At 41.6% G+C, this 12547-nt stretch overlaps 1 protein-coding gene across 1 annotated transcript; it reads right to left on the reverse strand.

The window, feature by feature from the left end:
* Positions 1 to 7177: 7177 nt before the first annotated feature.
* Positions 7178 to 10937, reverse strand: BBS10 (Bardet-Biedl syndrome 10). The gene is made up of 2 exons (XM_004271571.3): positions 10694 to 10937; positions 7178 to 10268 (listed from the first exon to the last, which is right to left on the reverse strand). Exons 1-2 carry the CDS (start codon positions 10876 to 10878, stop codon positions 8288 to 8290), a joined length of 2166 nt encoding a protein of 721 aa, XP_004271619.1. The 5' UTR covers positions 10879 to 10937; the 3' UTR covers positions 7178 to 8287.
* Between the last annotated feature and the right edge of the window lie 1610 nt (positions 10938 to 12547).

Below are 12547 nucleotides of genomic sequence, written 5' to 3' on the forward strand. Positions count from 1 at the left end.
GTCAAAGTGTTGACAGCATGTGTAGCTCTATCAGTGCTTTCCAGTTGATAATATACTTACTCGTAAGTTAAGATCAAATTCTTAAAATATAACAGGAAAGTTTTCTTCCTGTGGTATGTTATCTAATTCAGCTGGCAATAGGCACGATTCACATGAAGAAAACCTGTAAACAAACCCTGGGTACTGAAGGATCCACTTCAAAGGCTCACTCAGGGGACTTCCCTGGTGGTCCAGTGGTTAAGACTCCATGCTCCCAATGCAGGGGGCCTCAGTTTGATCCCTGCAGGGAACTAGATTCTGCATGCACACCGCAACTAAGAGTCTGCATGCCGCAACTAAGGAGTATGCATGCCACAACTGAGAGTTTGCTTGCCACAACTAAGAAATCTGCATGTCACAACTAAAGATCCTGCGTGCTGAAACGAAGATCCCATGTGCTGCAACTAAGACCCAGAGCAGCCAAAATAAATAAATAAATAAATATTTAGGGAAAAAAAAGGCTCACTCAAATGAGGAAAGTTGATGCTTGGCTGTTGGCTGGAAACTTCACCAAAGCTGTGGATTAGGGCCTTGGCTCTTCTCAGGCTGCTTGAGCTTCCTTACAGCATTGGTGGTTGGGTTCTAAGAGCAAGAGTTTCAAGAGAACCAGGAGGTTGCCTTTTATAATCTAAGAGGTCATACACAGTGTCACTCATTATAGTCTTCTGGGCAGGGCAGTCACAAGGCCTCATCCAGGTTTAAGGAGAGGAGACTTAGATTCTACCATTCCATCAGAGGAGTGTCAAGGTCATACTTAGAGAATATGGCAAGGGATATATGGGAGAAAATACAATCTGCCACAATGAATTTCTACTATATCTGTGATATCCGTGGTCCATGCTGGCATGAGTCCCAAAGGTTTCTGCTGTTTTTCCCTGTAGGGAACAGGTTATCAAGTATAACTGAAGAACTGGAGGAAGGAGGGAAAAGTTTAAAATTTATGGGTGGGACGTCCCTGGTGGTCCAGTGGTTAAGGCTCTGCGCTCCCAATGCAGGGGGCCTGGGTTCGATCCCTGGTCAGGGAACTAGATCCCACTTGCTGCAACTAAGAGGCTGCATGCTGCAAAGAAAAGATTTCCGCATGCTGCAATTAAAAGATCCTGCATACCGCAACTAAAGATCCTGCATGTGCCAACGAAGATCCTGCGTGCCGTAACTAAGACCCAGTGCAGCCAAATAAATAGATATTTTTAAAAAATTTATGGCAACCAAAGGAAGAAATAAAGCTAATATTTATTAAGCTCCTACTTAATAATGTGGCAGGCATTGTGCGAGGCGCTTCCCATCAGATATCTTTACTGATCTTCACCACAGTTATATGAGGTAGGTTCTGTTATTATTACTTCATAGATGAGGACATTGAGGTAGAAGCGGTATTTAGCAACTTGTCCAAAGTTACACAAATAGTAACTGGTAGAGCCAGGATGGCAATACTGGTCTGCCTGACTTCAAATACTATGTTCTTTCTACTACACTGTGCCTCAAAGTTTAGAACAGAAATACAATCTTCAAACTGTCCCAATTTTGTCTTCACTAGTTAATTTCGTTTCTTCTAATACATATATGAGATCTCCTTTTTCACTTCTCAAAAGGGTTAGAGTAAAATAAGAGAAATATATAAATGGACTTTTTTTTCCCCCTAAATAACCAACAAAGTCTTCTCAAAGAGCACATTAGATAACTTCCTTATCAAGTTATGCCCAAGTTATCATTTGATAATGATCTTGTAGGCATTACCATCTGAGGGATTGTATACGAAACCCTAACTAATTATTAAGACTAATTATATTGCGAGTTAATGTAAATTTTAAGACATACAGTACAAATTAGAAGAGATTAGTATGGGAGTTTATTAAGTACAAAATGATGTGTAAATTGTGACAGAAACACAAGTGAAGCCCAGGAAGTTTTGCACAAATGTACTTTTGAAATAGGTATTAAGGCTAAATATACCATGGGGTCCCTTTTTTAAAGAAAATGGACATTTCTGTTGCCGCAGCAGGGATTTCCCTATAGTGGGGGACAGATAATGGAAACCTCCCTGAGTAGTTCAAGAAGCACAGCCAGTTACTAACTAGGTGTGTTTAATCTGGGCACAAGAACCTTGGTTGCTATAATCAGGGAGGGTTTCACCCAGATCTTATTTATAATAAGATCTGGCATTGGTGATTTTACTTGGGGCTAAATATCAATACAAACATCCAAAGGAGTTGTTGTAAATGACAGAGACTGCAAGAACTATGCATATTTACCATATTGTTAACCTAAGAATAAATGCGATTCAACCATAATACAGCATGTCTACATAAGGCTACAGGGAGGCTTTCGGCACAGACTTGGGAATGAAACTTCCTACTGAGAGCTACTCTTTAAAATGAACAAATGATTGTTTAGAACAGGGACATGCTAAGTCACCTGAAGGAAACAGAATGGCTTCCAGGCTGGTAGGACTCTGCAGTGATTTAGTATTTTAAGAAAAAACTGGGTTCATCGGAGCTTAACAAAAATGGAGTCACTGAGGCAAATGTTGGTTGGATCTATGTGATCACCGCTCAGGAGAAAGGAGCCTTAGTCAGTCTTTCCATTGGTCCATTCCTATTCATTCATTCATTCACTGAGTGCCTGCTTGCCCAGGTACTATCCCACATGCTGGAAATATGGAAGTAAAAAAGTAAAAGTCCTCGTGGAGTTTACATTCTTGTGGGGAAAGCAGTCAATACAAAAAATAAACACACATACTAATAACACCAGATATGTGCTTCAAAAAGAGCTTAACAAGGTAGGAAGATAGAGAACAAGGGAGGTCATGGGGAAGGAATATGGCATTATTTTAGACTGAAAGGTGGAGAAAGGTTATCTCTGAGGAGGTGACATTAAAGCAGAAGTACCTGAATAAAGTGAGGAAGTGAGCCATATGAAGACCAGAGGGGAAGACTTTTATGCAGACAGCACAGCAAATGGAAAACTCAGATGCTGGAACGAACTTGTGCGTTCAAGGGACAGGAAGGCGGCCAGTTTGGGTACTCATTCGTGCTGTTTGCCAAATGTCCTGGTTCTCTCTCATTCCAGGCACAAGGTAGAATTACACTACCTGGTTCTTCTGTGGATGGGTAGGACAATGTGACGAATTCTGGACAGTGAGTCATGAGCAGAAATGACACAAGCCAGTTCTGAACACAGCCAATGCAAGACCCTCTAGATCTTCTTTCTCTCTCTCTGGCGTGATGATTGGTAATGCTCAAGACAGTGACTGCTCCACCTGCCTTGAATTGGGAGTGAGGAAGAAAACAGTGTGGGATCAGAAGCCTGACCTTTAATAGGCATGAATGTGAGCAAGAAATCAATTTGTACTGTGTCAAGGCTCTTGAGATCTGGAGTTATTTGTTACCTCAGTATGGCATAACTTGTCCTGACTCATAGTGTAACTGGTGGGGAGAAAGCTAGAGGGAGAGTATCAGATGAGATTTTAGGGATAAGCAGGGGAACAGATCATGTACAGCCCTGTAGACTATGAGAAATTTGGATTTCATTCTGTGTGAAGGAAAAACCTTTGGAAGACTCTGAGCAGAGGAATGACATGACAGGATTTGCATTTTTAAAAGAATGATTCAATCATGTAAGGGAAGTCCTTGTTCATGGTAAATAGTTACTGAGGTATTTAGGGATACAACTTGCTTTCAAATGGTTCAGTGAAGTGTGTGTGTGCGTGTGTGTGTGTGTGTGTGCGCGCACACACACATGCACGCATGCACAAAGGGTAAAATGGTAATTGGTGAATCTAGATGAAGGATTTGTGGGTGTTTGTTGTGCTTTTTTTCCCCCAACTTCTTTGTGGAGTCAAAACATTTGAAATAAGAAGTTGGGGGGAAATCACTCTAGGATAAAGTACAAGGTGAGACAGAGGCGAAGAAGACCATTAGGAGGCTGCTGCAGTTAAGAGATGAAGTGACTTGGGCTGGAAAGGCAACTGTGAGCAATGGGTGGATTTGAAATCTACTTTATTTGTGGGGCCAGCAGGATTTGCTGATTGGCTGTGTGATGTGAAGGAAAGACTGGAGGCAAGATGTCTCTCAGGTTTTTGTTTTGAATGAGTGGGAGACTGGTGATACCATTAACTAAGATGGGACAGCAGGGGAAAGGCCAGGTTTAGGTGATGGGAAATAGAGATCCTGTTTTGGACATGTTAAGGGTAAGCATCCACATGGAGACTGGGTTGGCAGTTGGATAAATGAGTTGGGAGTAGAGAGAAGAGGTTGGCTGGAAATACAAAATTTGGAATCATCAGCATGTAGTGGCACCGTTATAGACCTGGACAGAATCCCACGGGAAGCAAGTGTAGGTGTAGAAGGCCAGGACCGAGCACTGGGGAACTGGAGCATAACTGGCTGGAAGGAGTTAATTTGATTTCTCTTGTTCTGATTCCATGCTTACTGAGCAACCACCTGATTATTACTTCCCACAGGAAGAAATAAAACAGGTCCATACATAAAGGAAAGACTGGTCAGATGGACTTGGAATATTCTAGTTCCTGGAATAGTTCTTATTGTAAATAAATTGATCATGCTCACAAGTTTGGTTTGACTCAGACCCTGAGACAGAGCCATTCTCAATGTGCTGACAAAATCTGATGGTGAGTCTGCATAAGAGGAAGCCAGGCCCAGGACTGAAAATTCCATGAGGAAATGAACGCCACACTGGTTGCTGGGACTTCCCTGGCTCATAGTAGCCTGCTAAGGGAGAACGTTTCCAGAATTGTTGAGAAAACCCCTAGCCAATTATAGTTAAGAGAATATTCCCTCTTTTGACTGTATCCTTTCTTCCACTGTAAAAGTACTGATCCATCACTGTGTATCTCACATCATTTTTCTTCCATTCTGATTTTGTGTTTCCTTAGGCCAGGATCCTTATTACTATTTGGGGTGCATTCTATGCGTTTGCTCTAAATCTATTTTTTAAAATTTTATCTCATTTGAATAAGTAGTATTCAAGTGGTTCAAAAATCAAAATGCCATAAGGTATACACTGAGAAATCACCTTTTCACCTCTTCCCTATGCATGTTCCCCCCTCCCCCACCAGTCACTGCCCCTATCCCATTTAGTTTGTGGATCCATCTAGAGTTTAGGTTGTTACCATCTCTTGCTGTTTACAGAACTGCAAAGTATATATATATACTTTTTCCAACTACAGTTGGAGGGGGATATATATATATATATATATATATATATCCCCCTCCAACTGTAGTTTTTGTTTTCTCTGCTGTTCTGTGATGATTAAGAAAAACATATTCTATTCCTTTTGGGAGGAGATGAGTAATTTCTGATAAAAGTTCAGGCTCGGGACTTCCCTGATGGCACAGTGGTTAAGAATCGCCTGCCAATGCAGGAGACACGGGTTCAAGCCCTGGTCCGGGAAGATCCCACATGCATCCTACAGGCAGAGCAACTAAGCCCGTGCGCCACAACTACTGAGCCAGCACTCTAGAGCCCGCGAGCCACAACTACTGAGCCTGCATGTCACAACTACTGAAGTCCGGGCGCCTAGAGCCCGTGCTCCGCAACAAGAGAAGCCACCGCAATGAGAAGTCCATGCTCCGCAATGAAGAGTAGCCCCTGCTCACCGCAACTAGAGAAAGCCCGCGCACAGCAACAAAGACCCAATGTAGCCAAAAATAAATAAATAAATAAGTAAATTTATTAAAAAAAAAGAGTTCAGGCTCAAATTGCATTCCTCTTCCCCATCCCTTTTAGTCTAAAACATGCATACCCTAACATTTCCAGTGTAACATGGTTAAACAGCTCCCTGGCTAAAGCAGTTCAGAGATATTCAACTATTCAATGCCTATTGTTTTGGGAATAAAAATGGTTTGTGCTGACCCAGTGAGAAAAAAATGAGTTCATAAAAGTTATTGGGGAAAACATGTTTGTGGGAGGTGGACTGACATGTAACTTCAGAAAACAATAATAAAAACCTCAGCTGAGAAGTTGTCCTCTTTTCTCTCCCATGGTGCTGCAGATTGTTTTCCAAAGATAGCTGCCTCAATATATATCTCATCCCACATGCTCTTCTTATAATGTGTCACTGACACTTTCCATTGAGTGGTGGGGCCTGTGTTCCCTCTCCTTGAACTTCAGCTGACCTGCACAACTGCCTCACCCAACAGCATACAGGGAAGGTTGTTCAGCGAAATCCAGGCAATTCCCAGAACCATGAAGGTAATAATATAGTGATTCCAATCAAGTAAAATTTGAGGTTATTCATTATGCAGAATAAAAACAGGAACATGGTCTTGACTTTTAATCATTTTTACATTTTCTTTACTCTTGATTCTTTAATTTTAATTTAGATTTTACTTTAATTTCATCTATTTTTTGTTGCAGGTCACCTCAAATCCTTTGTGTAAGTGGGTTTAAGTATAACGTAATTACATTTGTGAAGTGCTCTTTTATCTAACCCAGTAATATAAACTCCCTAGTGTTATTCTGTAAATGACAAGGATGACCCATGAAAGCTTTATCACCATTTTTGAGGATTTTTTTAATTAAAAGAAAAATGATTGCTTTGTGCAGATTTGTTCTACATTTTTTGCTTCTTTCCCCCGCAAACAGATCCTTTTCCATGGAAGTTTGATAGAAATAATTAGGAGCTCATCCATGAGGACCAGTTTCTCAACAGACATTTATTGGCTACTACCGTGTGCCAGATATTAGATGAGGTGCCAAACACAAAAAGACCCACTCCCAGATTACAAAGTGGCTCCTGGGCTAGTGATTATTTACAGTTATAAAATGTCTACCATATGCAAGGCACAGGCAAACATGGAAAAGTCTCTGAATGCCTTCAATGATGAAGTATTTAAAACAACAACAACAAAATAAAGCAAAGCTATCAAGTGACCTGACAGGCAATTTAAAAAAGTGAATGGAAAAAATTATACAACAATTTTACAGTATGTTTATTCTTTTTTTTTTTTTTTTTTTTTTGCGGTACGCGGGGCTCTCACTGTTGTGGCCTCTCCTGCTGCGGAGCACAGGCTCCGGACGCGCAGGCTCAACGGCCATGGCTCACGGGCCCAGCCGCTCCGCAGCACGTGGGATCTTCCCGGACCAGGGCACGAACCCGTGTCCCCTGCATTACATAATACAATGTAAATGCTATATAAATAGTTGCCAGTGCACCTGGCAAATTAAAGTTTTGCTTTTTGGAACTTTCTGGAATTTTTTTTCCTGAATATATTCAATCCACAGTTGGTTGAATCCACAGATGGAGAACCCAAGGACTGGAGAGCCAACTGTAATTCTCAAATTATTATTATTATTTTTTAACATCTTTATTGGAATATAACTGCTTTACAGTGTTGTGTTAGTTTCTGCTGTATAACAAAGTGAATCAGCTATACGCATATGTATATCCCCATATCCCCTCCCTCTTGCATTACTACTGAACTCTGGCTATGCACCAAATATAAGAAAACTCAGCAAATACATGAATAAGTTTTGCAAGCTCTTAGAGGACAGGAGAAAATGATAGTATGAATTTCATATCCTTTCTGGAATTAACTTTCAACTAAAGAAATGAAAATAAGTTTACAATGCACAAAGCCACATTTATGCTGACATACTCATTGGTGTATGAATGGGGAAAAAATCTATCCAGGCTCTAAACAAGGGGCCACAAAAAAGTAAAAACTAATTTTACTCACACTCTGAGAAGAAGAAAATGAGCCTTTTACCCACTGCTATAGAAATTATGAGTAGGGAAAATAAATCATTTTAAATAAAGCAAATAATGTTTTATATTATAAACAATTAAAGTAGGATGGCATTTGAAGACCACATCCATATCTGAGATTAAATTACTCTATTAACTAGATACAGAAAGGCAAGGGAGAAGGGATGAAGAGTGAAAAAAGATACAGAAAAGTAAAAAGGAGCTATAAGGAAATACCTTCCCCCAAATGCACAGACTAACACACAGCAGAGACACAGGGATACTGAGGGGGAAAAAAGATACACTTACTCAGATCTTGGCTTCACCCATCCAGAAGGATTCCTCCTCAGAACTGTGCCACAATGTAGTCTCTAATATTTGTGTCTGAATGTGTGCTGGCCTTGTGTACTTCTAAAGACTTTTTAAGTTATGCTGTTTTCCTAACTAGACTGAATTAACTTGAAAATCAGTGGTCACATGCCTGCCTTGCTTTATGGCTTGAGTTGGATTAAAACTTTGGTTAATAAAAAGCTTCCAATTTTATAGTTCCTCTTCCGAATCTTGATCATAAATTTCCTGAGGTTGTCTCTTAATATTGATTACCAAGTCAATGGTTAAAATGTTTCTCAAACACTGAAGAACTGAAGTTAGTAACTGGTATTTACCAGCAACTGATTCCAAACCTGTCTGGTTGCTTATCATGGGTTGATTGGTTTGCAGTGCATGAAGAGCTCTTATATATATTTGTGGAAAGCTGTAATTTCCTTTCTTAGACTTATACAAGATTTTGGGAACGCCTAAAAGTGCATTAGCAATTATCATACTAACCATGGTTTCTTCTGATTGCTGGCACTTTTTGGCATAGCTGAGAAGATAGTAATGCAACAAGATCTCAAAATTACCACCCACTGGCAAAACACAACCAGCTGGTACAGATGAGAAACAGTAACTCTGGGAAGTACACATCTCTAGTGACTTATATCTCACTGGTAATATGCTCCCCTTTCTAGCATTTTTTGTGACTTGTAAATTTTCATAAGAGATTTCTCTTCTAGTATTTTCTGTTGTTGAGTTAGCAGAATTACTCTCAATAAATGGTTCATGGTCATCCATTATCCTGGCTTTGTCTGGAGAGAAACATCTCAGTGTTGCATCTGTCTGGTATGTATCTGTTAGTGTCACTGTTGGTGTTGAACACAATATATTTGTTTCTAATTCTACACTTGGAACTACCAAATTTGAATATGCTTTTAAATATGTTTGAGTTTTTGCCAGTTCATCTTTGTTCTTTACAACTGTGTCCTGATATGGCCTTTGTATTGAGCCATTAACAATTTCTGGTAAGTCATTAATTTCTCTACTATTCTTATAAATAAGAGGACTTGAAGTACAATTTTGGTCACTGGCTTGTGTCACATAATTTAGATCAAGGTCTTTAAATAATTGCCGAAGCATTTTAAATGCCCCATGTAAAGCAACCTCATGTTGTTCAACAAGACCCTGCACTGGACCACAAAGAACTATACAGTGTGGTGTAAACGAACATGTGCTAATCAAGCCAAGATGAACATACCTTTTGGATCTAAGAATAAAGGGCTTACAAAATTTCACCATAGCAGTGTTAGAGAGTTCATACTGAGAAGAAGCCTGTGGTACTACAAAGGGAGCGAGACCAGTGACTCTCTGGATAAGAGAAAGTTCTTCAGATGATAAACACTCCACCACGGATATGCCATTCAGTCCTGCACAATAAATTACTAAGTCTGGTTGTTTCACAGTAGATAGGAGCAATTTTACATTCTGCTTCTGTAAATATTTCATTATCGCTTTTGTCCTTTCTGTAATCCAAAATTGAGATGTCTGAAACTGTGCTTCTGAATTTAGAATAAACTCTGATCCAAAAGTTGAAAAAAGAGGCTGAATGGTTTCTATTACTATCACTATTCTTATGTCACCGTCTGCTGGACAGTACACGGAAAAGTCTCTGGGAAGCACAAGCCCAGCTATGATCCTGGAATCGGAAACAGGAAGGCCAGTGACACCAACTTTCAACTCGACAAAACAGTCATCCACTAACTCAAGTACTTCTTCAAACCCACTTTCACAAGCTGTACACTTGAAAAAGTAGTCACACATCAACTGTGATACAAAGTTGTGATTATTTCTTCCCACTCTTCCACAAAAGTATGCTCCTAAGAGCATCTCTAAAGAGCTCCTACACAATGGTCTCTCTTTGGTGGATGAAGAAAAGATGGACAAAAAGTGTCTACTTAAGTAATGGTCCATAACGTAGTCTAATATTTGTGTCTGAAATGTTAGAAGAGCTTGGGAAATAAACTTCCACTGACAACACTTTTTCCAGTGCCTTCCATGGGTTTGAATATTTTCAGAAAAGAAAGAATCCTTTTCCTTGTCTGTGATTGCATGAAGTTCTCTGAGTAAATGGCAAAGAAAGATAATAAATGTTTTAGCACCATCTCCTGTTTTTCTTAGATGACTGGAAACACATGCCACCATCATCCTGTACAAGAAAGAAATAAAGCAACTCAGATTCTCAGAGGGCTGCCTAAATCAAGTTGAAACCATGTTTTTACAGCTACAGGCATAAAACGAGAATACTGTCTCTGTGATATCCTTAGTTTTAGTTTTTTCCTTTTTTAAGTTACTTTGTTCTACTTCAAGATTCTAGGGGTTGGGTCGAGCCGGAAGGAAAGGAGTGAGACAAGCTCTCGGCAGTTGTTAATGATTCGATGTCTGGGAATGTTCCCTCGGGCAGCGGGCAGCGCTCTAACTCTGAGCGTACACTGGTCTCGTCCAAGGTCAGTTCTTCCAGGAGCATAAGCTCAGGGACAAGAAGTTCAGGGAGATGGACTGAAGGTTGGAGTGCGGCACCTGAGTACCTGGTTATAGGATGCTCTAACGGTCTGGGGCGTGACACGCAAGTACCTGGCTATGGGATGCTCTAAGTGTAGCGCCTTCAGGAGGCGGCCGCCATCCCGGCTGAGCAGCACCTCGCCAGTGGGCTTGGTACACAGAACTTGCCGCCCTTCGGGCCCCAAGCAGCAGCTCACGACGGTTTCTAGCACTTCCGCCACCTGCAACGAGGCCCTCACAGATCCCGCAGCGGCCATAGCCCTTCAGCTTCCAACAGCTTCGGGTCGCCGCCTGTAGAAGCCCAGCACGACCAGGAGCGGGGCGCAGGCGGAAGCGGAAGAGGCGGGGAGGAGGCCGGAAGCCGGTGCTGCTCGGTTTCTTGGTTGGGCGAGGGTCTACCTTCCCGCCCGCTCAGTGGGAGAGCCCCGCCGTTCTGCCAGTAGGAGGTAGCGGTTCAAAAGCCCGCGAAGATGGGAAAGAGGTCGGGGCTTCTCGGGAGCTGTCCCCGGACAGGAAACCGCAAGCCCTTCTCCCCCTCCTAGGTGAATTCATTCCTCTTTCTTGGAGGCTTCAGCTGCCACCAGATCCCTCCGTCTCCCAGGAACTCGGCACGAGAGCGGAGGGACTGGGCACCGCGGCTAGAGCTCGGTTCGTTCCTGACCTCCCTCAAAAGTTCGCTGTTTTGTAACAAAAACCTCTGCCTTGGACTCGTGCATATCCTGTCCACACTCTGCATCAGCGGTTCTCTTTCGGGTTGTAGGACAGATGAGGAGGCCCTGGCTACAGTCACGAGCTGCAGGCTTCGTGCTTTCTGCTGGGGGCTTTGCCACATTTCCTGGGCTTACGTATCACTATGAAACCCACCACAGTTTAATTTTTCTTTAGCAGAGGCGATAGATGTGAACACTTAGCCACACTGGTAATCAATAGGATGCTTTAAAAACACAGTGACCGAAGATTACTGGACACAATCCGACGGCAGAAAAAACCATACTGTTAAGCAGAAACAACATACTGTTTCGTATACTGACACACACATACCCTCTCTCTTAAGGATGAAATGGTTAAGAGCATAGGCTTAATATTTAGACCTGGGTTTGCGGTGCCATGTACTTATCTGTGACATTCTTTTGTCTCCGCTTTTCTCATCTTAAAAAAAAATGGTGATAATAGATAAGTAAAAAAAAAAAAATCAAGGTTTTAAGGAGGGTGAGAATGTTTACAAGGCGTTTTTTTGGTTTGTTTTTGCATGGTGCCTCGTAGGTACTAAGCACTCAACAAGTACAACATACTCAACAAATTACTGTGACGTGTCACCACTGTAGGGGCCCACTATCTCCACAAGAAAGGGATATTTTGTAAGGTGCAAAAGAGCTGATTATCATAACACAATATAGGACACCTATTAGAGTGTGGTCAACATTAGTAAGAAAATTATTTACCTTGTAGATGTTTCATTGAGGTTGAACAGTGAGGGCCTGTTTTCCCTACCCCTTATTCCTATGCATAGGACAGAAGAAGCCTGTCAGCCCTCCCCTTCCCCCCAGTAAGGCAGAATCAGCTCACTATTAACCAGAAGGAACTGGATCCTGAGGGGTGCAAATACAGGAGGGGAGGATGATGGAGGAAAAGAGGAAAACTGAAGAGGAATGATTTCTTGGAACATGTGTGATTTTGACTCAGTATGGACTAATAGGTGATTTGCGGGGGGAAAAACTTTTTCATGTGGGTTTTGTGTATATGCTTGTGTAATGGCAAGTTTCTTTTTCTTTTTTTAGGCAGCACCACGTGGCTTGTGGGATCTTAGTTCCCCAACCAGGGACTGAACCTGGGCCTCAGCAGTGAAAGCACCAAGTCCTAACCACTGGACACCAGGGAATTCCCAAGGTTCTTTCGTTCTTACCCATCACAAAGGGGTTACTCGAT

This window comes from Orcinus orca, chromosome 11 (assembly GCF_937001465.1).
Source record: "Orcinus orca chromosome 11, mOrcOrc1.1, whole genome shotgun sequence".
Taxonomy (NCBI): Eukaryota; Metazoa; Chordata; class Mammalia; order Artiodactyla; family Delphinidae; genus Orcinus; species Orcinus orca.

What these genes read in the sequence shown, in the direction of transcription:
- BBS10 (XM_004271571.3), bottom strand. Translation starts at nt 10,878, where the DNA reads ATGGCCGCTGCGGGATCTGTGAGGGCCTCGTTGCAGGTGGCGGAAGTG. An exon ending in TTAGAGCATCCCATAGCCAG is followed by an intron (nt 10,269 to 10,693) that starts GTACTTGCGTGT and finishes TTTCTTGTACAG; the next exon opens with GATGATGGTGGCATGTGTTT.